General features: G+C 25.9%; 2 protein-coding genes across 2 annotated transcripts; one reads left to right on the top strand and one right to left on the bottom strand.

The window, feature by feature from the left end:
- The first annotated feature begins 8,680 nt into the window (after positions 1-8,680).
- On the top strand, positions 8,681-16,659 carry LOC145836874 (semaphorin-3C-like). The gene is made up of 13 exons (XM_082944646.1): positions 8,681-8,824; positions 9,551-9,677; positions 10,310-10,376; positions 11,076-11,243; positions 12,208-12,362; positions 12,664-12,755; positions 13,005-13,204; positions 13,444-13,487; positions 13,565-13,601; positions 14,057-14,265; positions 14,639-14,794; positions 15,302-15,458; positions 16,560-16,659. The coding sequence occupies exons 1-13, from the start codon at positions 8,681-8,683 to the stop codon at positions 16,657-16,659; spliced, it is 1,656 nt and encodes a 551-aa protein (XP_082800772.1).
- A 1,514-nt stretch (positions 16,660-18,173) lies between these two features.
- On the bottom strand, positions 18,174-21,377 carry LOC145837070 (uncharacterized). Its single transcript, XM_082944837.1, has 3 exons — positions 21,261-21,377; positions 19,136-19,295; positions 18,174-18,642 (listed from the first exon to the last, which is right to left on the bottom strand). The coding sequence occupies exons 1-3, from the start codon at positions 21,359-21,361 to the stop codon at positions 18,562-18,564; spliced, it is 342 nt and encodes a 113-aa protein (XP_082800963.1). The 5' UTR covers positions 21,362-21,377; the 3' UTR covers positions 18,174-18,561.
- Positions 21,378-21,804: the final 427 nt, after the last annotated feature.

Below are 21,804 nucleotides of genomic sequence, written 5' to 3'. Positions count from 1 at the left end.
TAGTTAAATTAAATACTTATGATAAAATTTTGTTACGTCGTATCCAGCGACTCATAGTCACTTAATTTGTGCAAATTTCATTTGTTATATCAAAAATATCCAATTAGTGTTTATAAGATAATGACTTGATTAGTTTTAAGCTCTGTTAGTTTACCAAATAGTAAATAAGAATTTACTGCTGTCTCTTTTATAGTGTCGATCAAAATGTTTGTGATATTATGTTTCGTTTGGATACTTCTTTTAGCTTTAATCATACATTTAAATCTTGGTAAACAGTTAAACACTATATGTATTATATTTTAAGCTATATTGTTTTAAAACTATATTAGAGGTAGTTTTTTTTATCCAGCAATTGTTTTATTTTACAGTTATTTTTAATACTTAAATAAAATATTAGCTAAGCAGTTGTTTAAAAAGTATATGTTAAAAAATCAAGCCTTAAGTACACTTTGACTATCGACTACATTTTTTGGCAGTTAGTTTAAAGAATGAAAAAATAAAAAAAGTTAGAATATACTATGACTGTAAAAGCTTTTATGTATAAGAGTAAATAGTGTAAAACCCGTAAATTTTCTATTTCTAGTACTAACAAATTAAAAATTACTGGATACAAAATTTTTAATTACAACTCTTTATTACTTTATTCAAAATAAAAAAAATCTTTATTACTTTGCACACGTTAGGAATTTTATAAGTGGTAAAGGGTTGATAAAATTTTAAACTTCACAAACTTAAATAAGTTTTAAAGTTAGGCTAAACTAAAGTAATACATGGTGTGTTAAGATGTATAGTTATTTTTTCATTGTTCTAACTATTCATCTCAGCATAAACTTTAACTTTAACTAGTATGCCAACACGTTCTGTTACACAAACAAACACAAACGATGATTATTAAACCAATTGTGACCAAGGCAAATGTTCTTTTTAAAGTTTAATGGTGTTTAAAAGTGTTAATAAAAACAAAGAGGTTCTTAAAAGTCCAGTGAGCACAAAACGTTTTTTAAGGTGATGTTCTATGCAGAGCTTTCGAAAGTAGTAGCTTTATTTATTTAAAGTATTTTAATAATACATTTTCAAAGCTACCTTAAACAATTATTTAAAATATTGGTATAGTTTTAAGCTACAGTTAGTTTAGTATGCCACTTGTTATATAAAATGAGTTTTTTTTTTTATTTTGCATGTTTGCAAAATTATATAAAACCTTCATTAATACAAAAATTTCGCAGTTAATTTTATACTTATCTACTACTAAGTGCATACACGAACTAAAACAATTGTTAAAATTTAAATTCAGCGCATTAAGTTATTTTGGTTTTTGTATAAATTACTAAAGGTAAAAAAATTAACTATATTTTTTGCTTGAAGTATTGTTTGTGCAATTTACATTTTACTTATTAAGTATATATTTTTCTTATTTTATTCAGCATTTACTTTAAAAAAGTCATGATATCGTGACTGGTTTGTTTAAGTAAAAGGTAAATGCAAGTGAATAAGCAGTAACAATCAACACTCATGTCACAATACTGTATTACAAGTAAAAATGTTCTGCGAAAACCCTTATGACAGATTATACAAATTCAATTTAGGTTAAAGTTAACTTGTACATATTCGCTTTATTACGCCATTAATGTTGTCACAGTAATAATGGTTTGTAAGTATCATATTTTTAACAACAGTCTTAATTTAGTATTAAGAAACAATAACAGTTTTAAAATTATTTTATAAAATAGTGATAGTTGATAAGAAAAGGCCATACACAGCTAATCAGTTGATAAGCAAAAAGCATAATGTTTTAAGTTGTTCACAATTAACAAAACTATTTCTATTATTTTTAACTTTATTTTAAATTAAAAATAAAAAACAGTTTCATAAACTTAACGTTTTAAATGATTATATGAATATTTCAAGTTTAGTTTTGCACTGTATTTTGCTTTTTCAACTACTTGATCAGATAAAATTAGTAATTTAACTTTTAAAATTTAAGTAAAACTTGTTCCCAGTTCAAATTTAACACATTTCAAGGATTTTAAATCAAAAAAATTAAACTTTTTAATTTTTTAACCTTAATAACAAGCTTAAGTGCTTTAACTGCCTAGATTTTATCATTTATGTTTTGTTACAAGTTTAAATGTTTAAAAACAATTATTTGAAGTTGTGAATTAAGTAAAACTTTTTAAGGGTAATTAAAGTACATAAAGTGTATATTGTGCAAAATTGCAGCAAAATGATCTACAACATATTTACTAGTTATTTTTTTACTAAACGTGTTGGTCGTGCAAATATTAATTTTTTTTTCTAATTTCAAAGAAAATTAATTACTTATTATAACTAGTTAATGAGGTCATACCGTCGTGACTAACACCTTTTTGAATTACCAGTAAAAACACAAGCTAACAAGTGACAAAAAAGTGCAAAATCATGTCACAGAAATACTACAAGGAAAACACTTTTGTTTTCAGAAAGGAAACTTTCTCTTAAAGTTATTTTCTCGTTTGCTTGAGTAGTTGAGTGTAGTAAAAAAAGCGTTTTCGTTTCTTCAAATCGCCTCGCGGACAACATAATGACTTTTGAGAGCCGTGTTTTTAGGCGTATGCAAAGTTATAATCTGGCTTTAGTGACAGTCACAAAACATTTTTCTTGTTAGTAAGAGACGGCGTGTCTTGTCCTTTGCGCTAACAATGGCAATTTGGGAAGATTTAGTCGAGCGCTTTTTGAAAGTTCAAGTTTAGCTTGTTTCTGTAGTAAGAGAAACTTTTAAAGTTTACTGTTTGTTTAATTTGTTGTTGTTGTTTCTACTTGGTTTCTTAGTTTGAAATTTATCATAGTTTAAGTAATCTTTACTTCAAAATTTTAATAAAAGCAAGATAAATTAGCAAAGTTCTTTGTATAAACACTTTAATCAGCTGTTATAACACTGCAATTCTACTTGAATTTATAAACTGATATCTTTTAGTCTGTATGTAGAATAAGTTAATACGTTTAATACAATTGTTTTGTATTTTTAGTTTAAAAGTGATAGAAGTTTAAAAGATTGAAAGCTAGTTTAATATAGATGTTTTTATCTAGTAAATACAAGTATTTTAGAAACGATGGTATTGCTAAGAGTAACCTTTTTATTTTGTTCTGCAAATAAACTTTTCTAATAATGTTTAAACGTATAATCTTACTACAAAACATAAGTAGCTTGATTTAAAATTTTATAGGTTTTACAAAATGAACAAAGCATGTTATACTTTCTTAAATCAAAGTTTGTATTTAAATTAGGTATAAAAAGGTCATGATTACTATATTAAGAGAAATATACCTAGTTATTTAAACTTGGTATATTAACAGAGTTTAAGGTTATTTTATTAAAATTTAGTTCTTTTTTTTTAATTACATTTTTCAGAAAACCATTGTTTTTACTTAAAATTAAATAAATCTTTAAGAGGAAAAAACTAACAAGTTATTATGAAGCTGCTAATTTTCACTGCATTTTTATTTATTCTAACTGGTAAGTTTTTAAAATTTAAAATTTAGTTAACTTCTAGTATGATATAGAATAAATAAAACATATTTAAACCTAAAAATTCTTAAACTTAAACTTTACACAAACTTACAAGCAAAAAAGCATGTATAAAGTTTACAAAAGTAAATAACTGCGCATAAATTTCTTGCTTTAATTTTCTAACTCACTTGTTTATTTGTGTATGTCTTTACTTCGTAAACTTACTTAAAGTTTCTCACGTTTTTCGTATACACCTTAAAATCTATGCAGTATTATCTGCTTACTAAATTTCAAAAAAGTCGTTATGTATAGTTTAAGTGGAATAAAATTATTAGAAAAAACATTTTAAGTATTAAACTGCTATTACTTGAAACCAAAGAAAAAAAAAACTATAACCGACAAATTAAATAACGAAATTAAAAATTATACGAATTACTTTTTACGCTATTCTTTATTATTAAGTTTGAGTAATTTAAACATATTTATTCTGGATTAAGTAAACTTTAAAAAGCTTTATCAAAAATACATAACTTTAAACCAGTTACTTTGAAACCTTATTATTAAATAGAGTATAAAGGTGTAAAAAGAGATTATTATTTAGCCAAAGTTTTCATTTAATCGAAACACATTATAAAAGTTACTGTTGCATAGTTGTACTACAAATCTTCTTTTAAAAACTACTAACTAAGATTTAAAAGCCATTTATAATTTCATTTAAGTTATCACTGAAAAAATATTTTTTATTCAGCTACAAATAAAGCAAGTCCGCCTCAAATAAAGAATTTGAAAGACAAGGAAGTATACCAAATAGTATATGATGAAAACAGTCATACTTATTTCGCTAGCGCTATAGATGAAATATATCAGTTAGATGCTAATGACCCTTCTGTGACAATCAATCAAGTATGTTGTATTTTAAATTTTCAATATTTGTTACTTTAAGTTTACATTTTAATTAATTTTAATTATACTTTTTATAGTTTAAAAAAAAAATTTAAGGTTCTAATTTTCGGAAACACATTTTTTGTTGGTTATGTTTTTAAATTTAAATAACACAAGTATTTTTTAATTACTGAGAAAACAACTCTAAAGTTTAGTATTAAAGTATAAATACTAAAAAGTATTTAAGATTTCATTTTAAATCTTAACTTGATTATTCACGATTAAAGGATTAACGAACGACTAAAGAAGCTTTAAAAAAATATCAATAAAATTGTGTATTACAATAGGAAAGCTTTTATTGCACTACTTTTCTCAATCAAAACTGACAGAATTCTTAAACTCTTTGAACTTGTAAAAAAGTTTGCCAAGTATTAAAATAATTTGAGCAAACAGCAATAAACAGCTATATGTAAACTTGTTTTTTATATACTTTATTTCTCAGTGAAAACTACGGTTAACAGGTATTTTAAACTCTTTAAACCAGGAAGTAGGTTTAGTGAAGTATTAAATGAGTTTGAGAAAATATATATTTACAACTACATGTAAACTTGTTTTTTTTTTAATTTAGTTTCTCAATTGAAATTAATAAGTAGAGTTTTTATAATTATCTTAGGTCCTTAAAACCAGGAAACAACTTTAGTAAAGTATTAAATGAGTTCCAGAAAGTATAAAAAAAGCTTATATGTAAGACAAGTAGTCTTTCACTGTTTATTTTTCTCATAGTAAGTAAAATCTATCAGGTGTTTTAAATAACTTAAATCAGAAAATTTGGTAAGTAAATACAAAAACTGACCAAATATTAACAAGCTTGTATGTAAAGCAAGCGCTTTTTCGTAAGTTCATTTATACGTATGTTGTATTAAAGTTGGTTGTCTTGACTTGGATAAGTTGAAACATTACCTTATGATTAAATTGAACTTTAAAAATGATTTTACGTGTACCTATGTACACAATACAACTTTCAAATAAACTTTTCTTAGTTTTTTTTAAACTTTAATCTTGATGAACTATAAAAAGTTTTGATTTTAAATAAATAAAAGTATCATTAACCAAACAACAACTGCGAGTAACTTTTAGTTGAATAAACATTTAATACTATATACAAATTTAAAGAAGCTGGTTTTTACCTTAGTTTAACTAAGAAGTTTAATGACAAATCTAAAGTTTTAAGAAAAATTTTCTTTTTGTACAGATAAATTTTTTTAAACACATACATATTTTCAAATTGTTTTTTCTACTAATTGCAAGTTAAACAAAAATAAAATGCCAAAAATAACAAAGAAATAAAGTTGTGTATGTAAACAAATTTCTTATCGTTTATGTTCAATATACATCTAAAAACACTTAGCATTTATTTACTGAGCAATTTTTACAGTGAGTAATATTCGTTTAGTAATTCTGACTAAAATTATGCTAAGCATACATAATAAAACCTTTGTACAACTTTTTTGTGTTTAACTTAAATGATGTTGAATAAAAACTGAGTTGTTTTGTTACAAGTTTTACTATTAATTAATTAAACTTAAGTGTTACATACATGTAAAAACTAAATAACAAGTAAGTTAACGAATGTTTATTTAATATCAAACGAAAGCCTAAATAAAGGTGCGGTCCAACTTCATAAGTTAACCAATGTTAATTTTTACACAAAAACACTTTCAATTGATTTTATGAACTTAAGACTTACTATTTTGAACTATTAGAATTTTAAGAAGGTTTTCAATTGTGTAATGTTTCGTAATAATTGCTTGAAAATTAAAGCAATTGTGGAGATTTGTGCAAGATAGGCTTAAATGAGTATGAAAAACTTGTTTGAAGTTTGATAGCGCTTCCTTAAAACTTTCTTTAAAGTTACTCATTGACGTTGTTTATTGTTTTAGGCGATACTTGCTTTCAAATCCTACAAACTGTTGACAAAAATTTTTACATCGCTCTATTATACACTGCATTTATGTAATAAACAGTTGCTCACTTAATGTATCAAAATATATTTTAATTTTTTCCGAATTTATTTAATGTCGATATTTTTGAAATAAATTACTGGCATTTGTTTATTATAAACAGTACTGAAAGTTCTGTTTAAGCTAAGCGAAACTTACTGAAACAATTTATTTTAGAAAATATTAAATACCTGTGTTTAAACTGTTAGTAAAGGTTATCATATAAAACTTCATACTTATCTAACAACTACAATCAGTGTTTGCTTAAAACATTAAGTACAAAATGACCAAAAGTAGTTTTATCTGTCTTAAATAGTTTAATCTGATACGACCGAAGATAAAAGTTTTTCTATACATGTAAAACTTATAAATATATTATTGTAATGTTAGTGTTAGCTCTAACAAACTTTTATATACTCTATTATATTTAAAAAACACTATCAACTTAAATAAACCCTAGTCAATACGTTTAAACAAGTTTTTATAAACTACATATCGTCTTAATACACGTTCTTTAAAAATTTCGATTTTTAGTTTTAGGAGAAGAAAACAAAACATTTTTTGGCTCAACTTTGGTAATAGATACAAAAAGTAATGATACTAGATTATGTTTTTATCAAACTGTTAAATATTTTCTTATCTTTCGTATCTAAAGTTTTAGTTAATTATAAGCTCTTGTTAATCATCATAAAAAAGTTTTACTAAATTTCAAATAATTTTTTGATAAATTTGTCTAAAAGTGGTATAAAAAATTTATTTAATAAAAAACAGCTAAAATGGACAGAATCACAGCCAGCCATAGAAAGTTGCGCAAGCTTTTTGTCAGAAGTTAGTATTTTTTTATAATTTATATATATTTTTTGTTTTTTTCAACTTAGTTATTTTTATTTAAACATGGTTACTAAAATAACACATTAGAATGATTTACATAAAAGGTTTTAAAAAAATATCACACTTTTTTTTACAATTTTTGTTAAAATATGGCTATTAAAATATTACATTAAAAAGTTTTACTTAAAAATTGCTTTTTTACGGTTTTGATAATTTTCCAACAGTACGAATGCAGGAATCATATAAAAGTGTTGAAAACAGTGAACACTACACATTTGTACGCCTGTGGAACCTACACATTCGAACCCAGATGCTGCTATTTACAACTTAAAGTAAGACTGTATTTATTATAAAACAAATCGGTTAAGTCAGTTTTATCGCTTCGTCTATTTTGATTGTCATTTATACTTTCATCTTAAGTGATTCTGCCTGTAATTAATAGTATGCTTTGCAATAGGTGTTTTAAAAAAATTGTTGCATAGTTTTTCGCACTGAAGGTATATAAAATACAACTGTAAAGTTATTACCATTCTGTAATTAATAGTTTATACAAAAACTAAACTTACTTATCACTATTTTAGAAAACATATGATAACTTGAGTTAAGATTAGTTAAAGACCTATTTTTCTCTAAACAAATTAGTTTAATGCACATTTTAAAAACACTTTTAGTGTGCAATTTTTTACTGGTTTTTTAACATTTTAAGTTTATTCTTTTGTTTTACTTTATAGTTCTGCTGTAAGCGTTATTAATAAAAACTTTTTAAAAGTAAATATAGTATAGTTCATTTACAAAAACTAACCATTTATTTTTTTGTTATAAGGTCTTAAAAAAGCTTTTATAACTGTCAAGGAAAAAATTCGACTTATGTTTACTTTATACGCCTTTTTGTACTTATGCATCCGAACTTACTTCATGTTTTTGTTGACAGGGGTTTGAAATCATAAAAGATTCTTGCCGGCGAGACTACAAAATTTTCCCCTCGAATCCCAAGGGCCAAGTTGAATTGGACCTGTACAAGGACACTGTGGTTTCTGCTCACTTTGGGGGGTTTTACGCGGACGAACCCCAGATTTCCATACTGGGGCCGAACAAGCTGAGCTTGAGAAACAAGGAACAGTTGTCAGTGCTGGACAGTTAGTTTGTGAAATTTTTTTAAAGTATTTATTGCTATAGTGTGTTTTTCAATGATTTAAAAAAAATTTAGTAAATAAACAAATCTAAATTAAAAAACAATTTCTAGCTTTTGAAACATTAAAAAACTGAAACATTTTTCATAACTGTATGAATATTTTAAGAAAACTTAATTGTTATTTTCTTTCAAATTTAACTTGTTTCTTTATAATGTGTTAACAATGGACAAAGTTATAAAACAAAAAAAAATTCACCATTTATAACCTTCAAAAATTGATAAGCATTTCAACAACTCTTATTCACCACTGTTATCACAACAGATCCCCACTTCGCTGGAGTGAGGATCATGCCAACGCTGACCAATCGTAACAGGAGGAAGGCCTACGTCTTCCTCAACGAAATATCCTCGGAGCAGACCCCGTATTTGCACGGGGAATCCCCTTTTACGGATGACACCAAAATCGCCAGCAGGGTCGCCACCGTATGCGTGGTTGGTTATAAAATTTAAAATTTTATTTAGTTAAGCTAAACTATAAGTTTAAACTTCAGTCAAAATAAAAAAAAAGTTTTTACTCGCTTAAAACAAATAATCCGTTGTAGTAATAGATATTGTTTTTTAATTGTATAGTAGTTCTTTAAAATACTTCGCAAAAGCTTTGCGTAGTAAATTAAAAATTAAATTTTTGACAAAAGCTTTTAGACTGCTAATTAAAGCATAAACAGAAATTCAACTCTTGAACCTTTTAAATAAATACTAAATTAAGTTTTTATTCATTCATAGCATGGATGTAATAAACTTTTTAAATCTCTTAACAAAAGAAACACGGTCTTTAAAAATTATTCAAATATAAAGTCTGCAAATGCCTTTTTGATATTTTTATTGTTTTATGTTTGTAATTAATGTTGGCTAGCACAAAGATTAAAATCTAATAAACTAATAAAATGTTTTAAACTACTAATATTAAACGAGTTTTAGAAACTCAATAGCAATAAAAGAATAAACAAGACCAAAGCATTTTACAATTAGCTGTGTATAATATTTTTCAATTTTAAATTACAAACTTCATAATATTAATACTAGTTGTAAATGCGCAAGTTATTATTACAGCCTTAAGTTCAAACATACTATTATATTAAACATAAACTTATATAATTTATCTTCGTTTTATCTTTCTTAATCTCAACCACGCAAACTTAACACCTTTGCCTTACGCAGAACGACAAAGGCGACACTCTGTACAAAGACCAGCGCCGAATAAGCTCTTTTGAGAAAATGACTTTGGTCTGCTCGAAGAAAACGACCAATAGGAAATCAGTGAGGTACTACCACTTCACCCATTTGCGTAAGTTGCAACAAAAATTAAATAAATTGTTAAAAGTTGTCAAAACAAGGTGTTTGTACAGGGACGGTCCATTTAGCAATAAAAGTTTAAAAGAGTAAATATTTGTTTAGGAACGTCAACCATTGGATTTTATTTTAGTTCGTCTGATTTTTTCTTGTAGACTTTTTTTAAAAGCCTTTGAAATTAATGTAGAGTAATAAAATTGTGGTTAAATATTTGTTTAGTAGTATACGTAAGAAATTCTTTTTACTCACTTAACTTTTGCATGTTTACTTTTATGACTCATCGTAGTAAAATTTTTCGTAACAGTTTATTGAATCAAGTGTTAAAAGTATGCTTTTTAGCACTTAACTGGATTTCAAGTTAACGCCCAAAGCGTTTTAACAACTTTTTCTTTGAACAGCTTTTTGTATTGGAATTATCTTTAAAAACTTTGCCTTTTGAAATTTAGGTATAACGCAATGCAACCACGAAAATTATTTTTGTATGCATAAACGTTATAAAAGTTAAAAGAGCAGATAAAAATTATCAGTTTTTACAGTCAGCCTTAGCTATTGCATGAAAGTATCGACTTAGTTTAATGTTAATACCTAATATAATAATAAATACTTATCTGAATAACTTTTATACAGGCAAAGTAAAGTTTATTGAAAACAAAGATGACGTTAACAATCCGATAGTAGTTGGTTTGTTCAGAACGTAAGTAGTTTTTTTTATAATAAACAAAACGTATGTTCGAACATAAAATTCAACTTAAAAAAAAACTATTCTCTTAAATTATGTTTAGTTTTTAGAATTTCTGTAATAGTAATAAATTTAAAAAAAGTTGTTGTTAAAATATCAAAATTCTGACAAAAAATCTATTTTTAATGCATAGCTTTGATAGTTTTGTTTTTATTTTTTGGCGGTAAAAATAAAGGCGGGGACGTTTTATGGGCGTGAATTTTAAACTTTGAATAAAAGCTTTTGTTTATATATTCTCTTTACTGTAGCGTGAAAACATTGACGCATATTGAACTTGTTTTATTTTTTCTTTAACGTACGTGAGTTTCAGAAATACAAAGTTTTTTATAAAATAATACTACACCATTTAAAACTTTTATAGTTTAAAATACGGAGGTAATTTTTTATATGTGTTCTGTTTACAGAAGGGTACTTTTATAAACATAAAGCTATTCAAAAACATCAAACAAAGGTTGTAAATAAATGTTCATTTTTAAAATAACAATTTACATGATTTTAATTTAAAATAAGATAATATTTCAGATGTTAAAGTGGTGAAACAAATCTTTGTTACATTTGTTAATTAAGTTCAAAACATTTTTACAACTAACTTAAAAATAATTGATTTCATTATAAACTCTAACAGTAAATAATACAAACAAATTTTGATAACAGTAGCGAATTTGGTGGCGGGTCGGCAATATGCGCTTACAACTTCGACGATATCCAGCAAACGCTTGATACGAATAAATACTGGAAACTAAACAACGATGATCCCATATTCAAGTTTGCATACGACAAGAGCTTCAGAGAAGAATGCCCGGATAAAAATGATTTTGATAGGTAAACACAAAAAAAATTTGTTAAGAAAAATTTCAAGAACCACTGCGCCAATATAGGCATTTGTTTTCCCATATTTTTGAAGTTCGGAAAAGTAAGTGCAATCATCGGCAGGTATTAAAAACTTTAAATACGAAGCAGAAAAAACGTCTTTCTTTAATAAGCTACACAGGAAAAAAAAGATTTTGAATAGTAAGCAAAAAAGGTAGCACAATTTTTTCTGAACAATGATCAAAAAACCCCTGTGCCAATAGACGTACTTATTTTTACAGGTTTTAAAATGTGCGAAAACAAATGAAATAAAGAAAACTTAAATTTTTTTATTAGAATTTCTGTCATAAACTTATCGAAAACTTTAATTACGAAGCTGAAAAACGTCTTTCATTTGAAAGGTAAACACGAGATGAAAAAGTTTTGTGTTTATCAAACAAAACTGACTTTGTTTATTTAACCTTTACTTTTTGGCAATGGAAAAGTTAGCCTGTAAAAGATTAAATTTTGCGCTTTTTGTATAAAAGTATACATGTTGATTTGAAAGGCGGATATCTTTCTTTAATACACATGAAAATAAAATAAAATATTTTAATAAATAAATCATTTTGTCAACTAAAAGTTTTAAAATATTCAAAGTTATTTATTTTAAGTCTTATCAATATTTTGTATACACACGAATTTTGAATGCAGAATATAAGTTTTTGCGTTTAAAATGAGTATTTTGGGTATTGGATTACGTTGTAATTAGAATATTTTTAAAATTCGTAATTTTTTCAAGTGTTTATTAACTCTTGTTGTATGTAAATATTTTGAATTTAGAATACTAAAACCCAAAAGACTTTTTTAATCAAAGCTTGCCAACTTTAAAACATTCAAAGTATTTGGAAGTTTCTTTCTCATATTTAAAATAGTGTATATACACGCTTTTTATTTTTGGTTGTGTTTTAAGTTAAATAAATTAAAACTTATTCAGTTCGAAATTCAAATCCCAGCACCCTGTAAAAGTGGGGTTCATCATGCCGAAGTACAACACACCAATTTACTACGACGAAAAAGTTGATTTTGAAAATTTTGATGTTTCGTTGGATTTAAACAACGATCCACAAGGGTACCACATTGTGCTTACAAGTTCGTTAAAAGTATTTATTTTAAAACAATTTTGGTCAGTCAACTATTTTTTTGTTTTTAAAAATCTTTTAAAAGTGGTTGTAAATTTTATGACATTTTCATGAGGTAGTTGTTTTAAATTAAGTACGTAGAGATATTTCTTTTAAACTGTACTTCTTCGTAAAGTGTTTTATTTAATACTTAAAAGCTCAACAACGAATTCTTTTTATGAATAGATTTCTCTTAATACTGTAAGTTCAGGAATAAAAACTAAACAGTTAATTAAACATATTTCAAATAATAGTTCAAATTTTTAAAACAGAAAAGAATGTACTACAAAGAGTTTTTCTCCACACTACTAATCTTTTCGACACCGAAACTCCGAAAATCACTGTCTTACCAGAACTGAACATGGTCAGCTAACTTCATTGTTTTTTATTTAACTCTTACTAGCTTTCCGTATTAAATTTACAATTTTGTTTTAGTTTAATATCATTCTTATGCTCTGTTTTCTTTTTTATTTTTGTCGTTTAATAAAACTTATGCGTTTTGTTTTACTTTTTTTATGTTGACTTTCTTATTCTTAAGTTATTTGCTTAAATAAAATTTATAAATATGAAATCCAAATTTGACTTAATACAAAACTATTTATTTTTCCAACAGCCCGACAAGTCCAACTTCGAACCCCGCGAAGTGCTGAAAGTCAACGATGACGTCATAACGGCCCTGGATGGAGGCGTTTCGGTTAAAAGTTATTTCAACTGTGGGGAATACCGGGATAATTGCTCACTGTGCATACGGGATATTTTCTGCCAATGGAACCCAGATGTTGGGAAGTGCGTTGTGAGAAAAACGTTATGGAAGTTAGTTTTAAATATATTAAGTATAAACTTTGGTATTCATTAATGTTATTAGTTAGTTTTTATTAATAGTTTATTGAACTTTGGTATTTATTAATCTTATAGTTTGTTTACATTAGAATTAATAATAGTTGAATTAATTTCAAATTGTTCCTTAATTTATCCAAATGTTCCGAATTGTTCCTTTTCAGATTTGTTTAAATCTTCATAACAAGTTTTTTTAATAACTTATTTTTTAACAGCGAGACAGAAAAAACTGTTTGCGTGAATCCAAAAGTACCTGAAAGTGAGAAAATTTTAATTTTGTTATTTACCAATTTTATTAAAATATAATAATCGAAACTAAATTGCGCTTTTTTACAGATATACGCCAACCTGAATTGGACACAACAACAATTAGGTGATTAAAATTTTAAAAAAATTGTCAGCTTAAAAATACCGTTATTTTTAAATTCAAAAAGCTTTCATGTTAAAATAAACTCATTATTCAAATTTTTAAGAATTTAATGATTTTTTCAAGCTTTGCTATGTATCTTTACATATATAAAGTAACATAATTAGATAAACCAAGTTACATTCCACAAAGCCCACTTGAAGGTCTTTAAATAGTTTAATGCAATTTGTTGAATTCAGAAAAAAAAAGTCATACATTTTCATATATTTTAAAAACTTTAGTGCTCAGCTGTTAGAGTTCAAACTAAATTGCACTGTGGTATACATATACTACAGCACAAAAGAATTGATGTTTTATTAAAACGTACTACTATTTTTATGTTAAAAAAATCTCCTTACTTACACCATTAAATTTTTAGACATTTTTTGAACAATTAAAAAACTAATAAATATATATCACAGCACAAAAGAACTAAAAGGATTGAGGATGAAATCCCAACAGTTACAGCAGTCAGTGAAATCGTGCCGGTACCAGCTACATAACATGAAAAGTTGGGCTGCCAACAAGATGAGAAAGTATAAGGAAGAAGACAAGAACAACAAGTTGGAGATTAAAATGTGCCACGACAAGTTGATCAGCACCAATGTGAATTGTGACGCTGCGAAAAAGGGTGGGTTGACTTAGTAGTTTAACAAATATAACAGCTACTAACTTTAAAAATATATATATATAAATTTATTTACTCTGCAAGCAAATGTATAAAAGTATAAAAAACTTGTACTTTACTGGTGAAAATTAATTCTACATTAAAACGAGTTTGCAAGTTTAAAGTAATTTATATTTTGAGGCTTTGATATTTAAGTTCAGCACTACAGCGCTTCATCTAGTTTATTTGCAGCTTAAACAATAAACAAATTTAATTTTGTAAATAATTTCTTCAAAACTCTGTTTTCATACTGTTTAAACTGTACTAGCTCAATTTCTGTTTAACTAGATGCATATTTAATTTTTTCTACAAGCAAAAACTTACTTTAAATCTGCAGCACTTCAAGACAAAAACCATCGCTTGGAACTGAAAGTAGAATCAATTGTTCACAACTACAAGGAAGAAATAAAACTTTTGGAAGACAAAACAACGCACTCGTGCAACTTTGCTAGAGATGCGAGCACAAAAAAGTCTGAATTGAATAGGATATGTAGTAAGTAGAATTGACGTTATGAAAAAAAAAATTATTTTAATCAAAGTTCTTTACTAATTAAAAAAAAGTAAGCTGATTTTTTGTTTTAACATTTTTTAGTAGGTAGCAATTGTATTACAAAATAGCTTTAAACTATTTTTTACGCATGTAACGATTGATGTAAATCATTTTTAACTATGTTTTAAGTTTGATTATATGTTTATAAACAGAAACTTTGTTATTTCAAAAAGATTAAAGTTATTAGATTTTATAACAATTTTAAGAAAATCCTTTTGCCAATGGAGGCACTTGTATTCCGAAACTTTATAAATTTGACACATTACTGCATCCATTGTCAAAGGGTTAATAATGAAAACTCTACAAAGCTTTCTTTTTTTTTCAATTTTATGTTGTTGTGCAAAGAACATCACAATTTTTTTTGCATATCAGTTTTTGTGGTATATGTGTTCTAGGTATTCGCATGTACAATTTTGTTTAATCTTTAAATTATTTTTATTTATACTTCAGGTTGTGCCTCAAACAGGACGGTCCACGGTTACGGGTGGTTCACGGAACCATCTTCAAGTGACCAGTACCTCGTAAGTGAGTCGAGAATGAATCATGGCGAAGCTGTCAGTTATTGTGAGGGCATCAACTCAAAAGTTGCAAATGTTAACAGGGGAAGGTAGTTATTTTTGGTTGTTAATTAAATTAAATGTCAGTTATTGTGAGGGCATCAACTCATAAGGTGTTAATTTTAAAAGAGGAAGGTAAAATTTTTTGTATAGCTGTGGTTAAAAAAAATGGTTATAAAGAACATCTACTAGCTGCTCATATTTTTTTAAGTTTGCTGTTATAGCTCTTAGTTGTTTTAACCTAAAAATTTTATGCCGGATGGAGAAGGTAGTTATTTTAAGTTTGTACATTAAAAAATAAATCTCAATTACATGTTTTATCGAGATAAATTTTTATCTAGTATTTTATAGCTAAAAATTTATTTGTATGATAAAACTTCATATTGTTATACAAATACCAATTAACATTTTTTAGTTTTATGTTATTATAACTTCGATTAAAGTTGAGTAAGCGATTCGATGACCGAGAGGTCTTTTTGTGTACCCAGGTCCTTTGACTAGAAAATTCTGAGTGATTTTCAATAAAAATATGATAACTCTTAAAAACTGGTAATCAGGGACATTCATCTAATCTTGATACTTCATACGTGATTGTTAAAGTTTATTTAAGTGTCTAAAGCTCAGAGTATAATTTATCAATACATATCTTAGTAGACAAAATAATAATCAATATAATTATATTAATATGGTTTCAAGATAAATTAAAAAAAAAATTTTGTTTACAGCTTCCTTAAAAAGTTGATAAAAAAGTTCGATGTTATGTGGACATTCTGGGTAGAACCAACGACCCCTCTTTCTTATAATAAAAAGTAAGAAATTTAGTTTATATAAAAAGCAGTAAATTTTTTCTTTAGATTGTTTCTTTAAAGTTTTCACAACTCATGCTTACATATTTTTTTTGTAAAGATTTTGTTATTGACCTGCTTACAATAAAAGCATTGTTTTTTTAATTCTACAACTAATGAGTACATTAAATGAAAGAAAATAGTTTCAATTCTTGTTATCACTATTAAAAAAAGTTAGACTTGTGTCTCGCATAAATAACTTAAGGACTTAAAATACAAATAAATACATATATTATTAATCATACTTTAGTTTTGTATATATAGGACTGTTGTATTCAATGATAAAATGCTATATTATTCCCACAGAAACCCAAAATGCTTGCAACTGTCAATAAAACAAAGTTGGAAATTAGTCGACTGCAATCAACACAACTTTGTGGTTTGTCGAAAAGGTACAGTTGTCTAACATTTTTCTAAAAATAACATACAGTTTCATAAAACTTTTTTTTACAGAATCGACAATAACGAAATCGCTAAGCAAGGATTTGAAAAAGTTTTATCAGTTCACAGGATGACAAAAGTGATTGTTTTTTTTTTTCTGCAATAATCAAAATAATATGCAACTTGCCTTTTTAATCGTTCTTTAAACACTTAATTTAATAAAAGTTCTGTTTAAAAAATGTGCTTTATTTGTATTGTATAATTTTTTTATATAAATAGCTTTAGTTAGCACATTCACAAACAAAATTTATAGGGTTTAATTTTCTAAAAATAACTTGAAATTAAAAATTCAAATTAATTACTATTTTTAAATAAAATTCTGAATTGTACAAAGAATGGGGTTTACAAAACTACGAAATAAAAAAAAAACTTATATTAAGCTTAGACTTAAATGGTTCACACATAACAGTTTCCAAACACCGATATTGTATGAAGCAAAAGTTAAGTTTCTTAATAAAAGAATAGCAGTTCATCTTAAGTAAATGTTAAAAAAATAATTTCAACTTTATTAGTTCTGTTTTTTGAGCTCAAGTGTGTCTTTTTAATATCAAAAACAAATTTATTACAAACTCCGGCAGTTACTTAGTTTCATCGTATTATTAAACTTGACTCTGTAAGATTTTTTTCTATAATGAATATTCAAATTTCATAAAAAAAGTTAAGTTTACAAAGAAAACTTAAGTGTATTCTATTAATATTGTAATTCTAAGGTCTCTAATACTGTAATTATTAGGTCTAACTTTAAAAACTAAGAAATGATAAACTTTTCTGATTAAAAAAAATATAATCTTCAATTAGTTGTCAAATTAATAGGGAGATGTTGTCCTCTTTTAGAAATCATATACTTTTGAGATTAATGGTTATGAATCCACAAATTGTAACTAAAAGTCTTAAATAAGTTGTTTTATATCAAACTAAATTTTTTATTGAAAATACTACGTATGCAAAACTTTAAAAATTTTATTATAAGTATTTTTATTTAACTTTTATTATCTAATCAAGTAAAAAACTTTAAAAACAAATTCATTTTTATTTGCTAATGCGGACAATTTTCTATTTAAAAACAACTATAAGGATAAATAATATTATTCGTAAAATTTTAATTAAACAGACGTTTTAACAAATACTCGTAGACAAAAAAAAAACATATTAAACAAGTTAAATCTGAAACTTAAGCATAATAGCAATCTAAATAAAATAATATTATTAATTATTTCATATTCAATAGACCTAAAAATTACTACCTTAACAAATACATTTTCAAATTAGTGCAAATTAGTTAAGATGTTTTAATCAATTTATATCAATTTTAAAAAGTCATAAGTTTTACTAATAAGTTGTTGTAAGTAAAAACTAATAATCTTTAAAAACTTTAATCAATTTTGTTCAAAATAATGTTTTACTATAACCAGAAATAACAAACTTTTTAAAACTGAGTCAATTTTTAAAAGATATATAAAATTTGAAGTAAGACAATTTTTTACTTAATAATAGTATAAACATTTTTCAATACACTATCATTTAAATTAGTTACCTTCCTTCCTTGTTAAATGTGTAATAATATAAATTTTAAGAAAAAGGTTTTAAACTAGAATGTTTAAATGGTATTTAACAAGATAATGTATCACAAAACACTATTAACATTTAAACTAAGTCATTTTGTTCATTAAAACACTAAATCCATAACTGACCCTCTGCTAAGAGTTTAACTAGATCTAGAAAATTGCTTTAAATACATTTAAAAAGTCAAACACTAAAGAAAAATACATTTTAAAAGTAAGTACAAATGAGAAATACATTCTAACTATTACATACAAATGAAAACAAAATTGGTGGGAAAAATTAGTAATTCCCCTTCATCAAAACCTCAATTCTCCTTCCAGTTATGTCCGCATTTTTTGCACTTGTAAAATTCCGTAGTTGGTTCGTCAGCCGATCTCGTCTGTACCTATGGAAGTTTATTTGCTTTTTAGCATTTTGTTTGTCGATTTGTAGATGGATGTCTATTTGTGAGTTTAGTTAGTTTTGAAATAGCATTAATTGTCACATTTTTGTTTTCAATCCATCCGTCTTTGTTGAAGAAAAGGATGAGAATCAGAAAAAAGCTATTTATTATGGAGAGAAGACTTTTTTTTAACTTGAAAAATTATAATTTTTTAAACAACAACTTTTCAAGTACCTGGGTGGCATAAAAATCAGGAAAAAGCTTCATATCAAAATAAAGATCTTAAAAAAAAACTTCAAGGCAACAGTCTCTTCAAACGTGGTCGAAATACGCTTATTAAACTTTAAACCAAAAATGAAAACTTTAAATGAAAACTCTGACTGAAAACTAAAAATTTTTAATTTTTTAACCACAAACCTTTTGCAAACAAGGTGGATTAAAAATCAGGAAAAAGTTATTTACGGTAGAATGAAAGATAACAATAATTTCTCCCTACCTGATTGAAGTAGGCCTCCTTATGCCCGCACGAAGGGCAGTTGACGGTTGCTGACGCAGCGTTTGCCCAAGCTTCATCTCCACCAATCTTCACCGACGGCTTCTTCTTGTCTTCCTCCTTCGCGTAGATGTCCCAACCTATCTGCTTTCTTATCTTGTACCTGCGAAAATAATATGTGTTTTGTTAATTGTTAAGAATGATTAGCAGAAGGTTTATTACTATTACTAAAGAAACTTTTCATTTCAATGGTTATCTTGCACCTTGAGAAAATTAAAAGTTATTTCATAATTATTTTTTAGATGTCCAGCCCTATCTGCTTTGTTATCTTGTACCTACATTTTTTTGATGTTTTGAGGTTTTTCTGCCAATGTTTTCACTGACTTTTTAAAACATTTCTTCCCAACTTTCCCACTCTTTAAGTCAAATTCCATCCCGAGTATTTTTTTTAACTATTTTAAAAATTCTTTAAAAAAAATTTTATAAATGTAATGAAATTTTTCAAAATCAATTTAAAAATTTTCGAAGAAAAATGGTCGTAACATTCAAAATATTTAAATTGGAATAACTAAATTTATATACCATTTGCAACTTAATATCAATAGATTATTCATTTTGTTTTTTATAACTTACTACACAAAGCTTTTCAAAACCATCGAGTTTCATTGTCAAATGATAAACTTTAAATGAAATTCGAAAAAAATTTGTTAAGTGAATAGCTTAAAAAACAACTTTAAATTATTACGTATGAATAAACTCAAATAAATACAAAAATTAGAGACTCTTGTTGTTGCAAATGGTATATAAATACGTTCAAAAACCTTCCTATAATAGTACTTATGAAAAGAATAACTAAATCTTATTCAATTTTTACAAAAAAAAGGACAGAGATTTAAAAAAAAAGATTTTAATATCCTGAGTATTTTATATAAAACAACAAAACCCCCCTGAGTCATCCAGAGTTTTATTTTAAACTGAAGTATTCTTGGTCATCCTGAGATTTTCAAAGACTTCTAATTGTCCTAAATTATACTGAGCGGGTAGTAACCCTGCAGGGTTTGTTAAAGTAAGAATGTAGATATCTTGTAACTGATTTGCTAAACATATTTTTGTAAACTTTGCGTTGTTAGTAATATTAAGTATAGTAAAACAGATGCTTATGTAACCACAGGTTTTATTACTGTTGGTGAGTACAGAAAAGTATTATACTTGGTTATTTGTAACTGGGTTAAAACTTTTATTTAGAATAAAAGTTAATTTTAATCAAACATTTGGTGTTTGAGAGACTTACGATAATTGAAAAATTATTTTCTCAGATTTTAAAATCTTAACTTTAATGTAACCTACATTACATTAAGTACAGACTTTAAAATCTGAGAAAATAAGGATAGTTTTATAGTTAAGTAATAATATGTACCATACATCTGTTAGTTGAGGGATACTAAATGTTTTTAAACGTTTACTAAGTTCTTTTACGTTGGTTGAAAAATATTAAGAGCTTTTAAAAGATAGTTAAAATATCTGCCTTGTTTTCTTGTACAGAGGTGTAAAAAACATGATCAAACTTAATAACTTAATTGAACTTTTGTAAATAATTTAGTTGATATGTTTTTGCTTTAGTTTTTTGTAGCCTTTTGGCAATGGAAGCACTTATTTTTCCAAATTTAAAAAAGTCTGGGAAAATAAGTGTGTCCAATGGAAAAAAGGATCTATTGCAATTACTAAATAAAGTGTATATAGCCTGTTTACTTGGTTATTTTAAATTTGTTTTACAAAAGGCTCAAGGAACTGCTAGAAAGAATAGAAAAAATAATTTAGTAAAGAAAAAGTTGAACTTTCTAAATCTTTACTTTAGTACTTAACAACAATGATGTTTTCCCAGATTTTATGCTTTAAGACTAAATGTATATGTAAAAATATTTTCAAATGTAAATATTAAAAATTATGTATATTTAATAGCACAAACCACAAAACATAAATATATAAAAACATATTTGTTTTAAAGATGATTTAATAACAGTAACAATAAGACAAGAAAGTTAAATATTTTGGTTAAAATATTTACTTTAAGTACTTAAAAGTTCTTCCAAACTAGTACATTAATATAAAAGTCCATAAAAATACATACCTGTAAGGGCAGACATCGCAATACATGAGATTGTGCCCACTTTTTTCATCTTTGCTTAACCTTAGAAGGTTTCTGCACCTTGGACAGATTTTTATTCTCATTATTTATATTATAAACTGTAAAATAAATTACTTTAACATTTAGAAGCATCAAGTATGATTATGTTGCACTTGATAATAATAAAAACACAAATCAAATACTTAAATTTCAAATTTCTTTTGGAAAAACTAATAGTGTTTTCTAGAACAGGGGTTTGCAAACTGTGGGTAACATTCTGACGTTAAAGGATGGGAAGATTTGTTGAAAAAATACCAGCCTGAGTGACTAAAAACTAGTTAGAGTTGCAGCTAGCAAGCTGAGTGTATCTAATATTAATAAATCTAAGCAAAAAGCTGAAAAAATTACTGTTAGTCCTTAAATACCTCAAAATACAAAATTAATTACACAATGACTTTTAAAAATTAGAATAAATTTTTTAAGAAAAATATTTTAGTCAAAACAACTTTTTTTAAACTAATTTGAGATTTGAAAAAAAAATTAAACA

The sequence above is a fragment of the Thalia democratica genome, chromosome 5 (genome assembly GCF_965202585.1).
Source record: "Thalia democratica chromosome 5, ktThaDemo2.hap1.1, whole genome shotgun sequence".
NCBI classification, from domain to species: Eukaryota; Metazoa; Chordata; class Thaliacea; order Salpida; family Salpidae; genus Thalia; species Thalia democratica.
The sequence above is the reverse complement of the archived record's forward strand: the minus strand, read 5'-3'. Positions and strand labels throughout refer to the sequence as shown.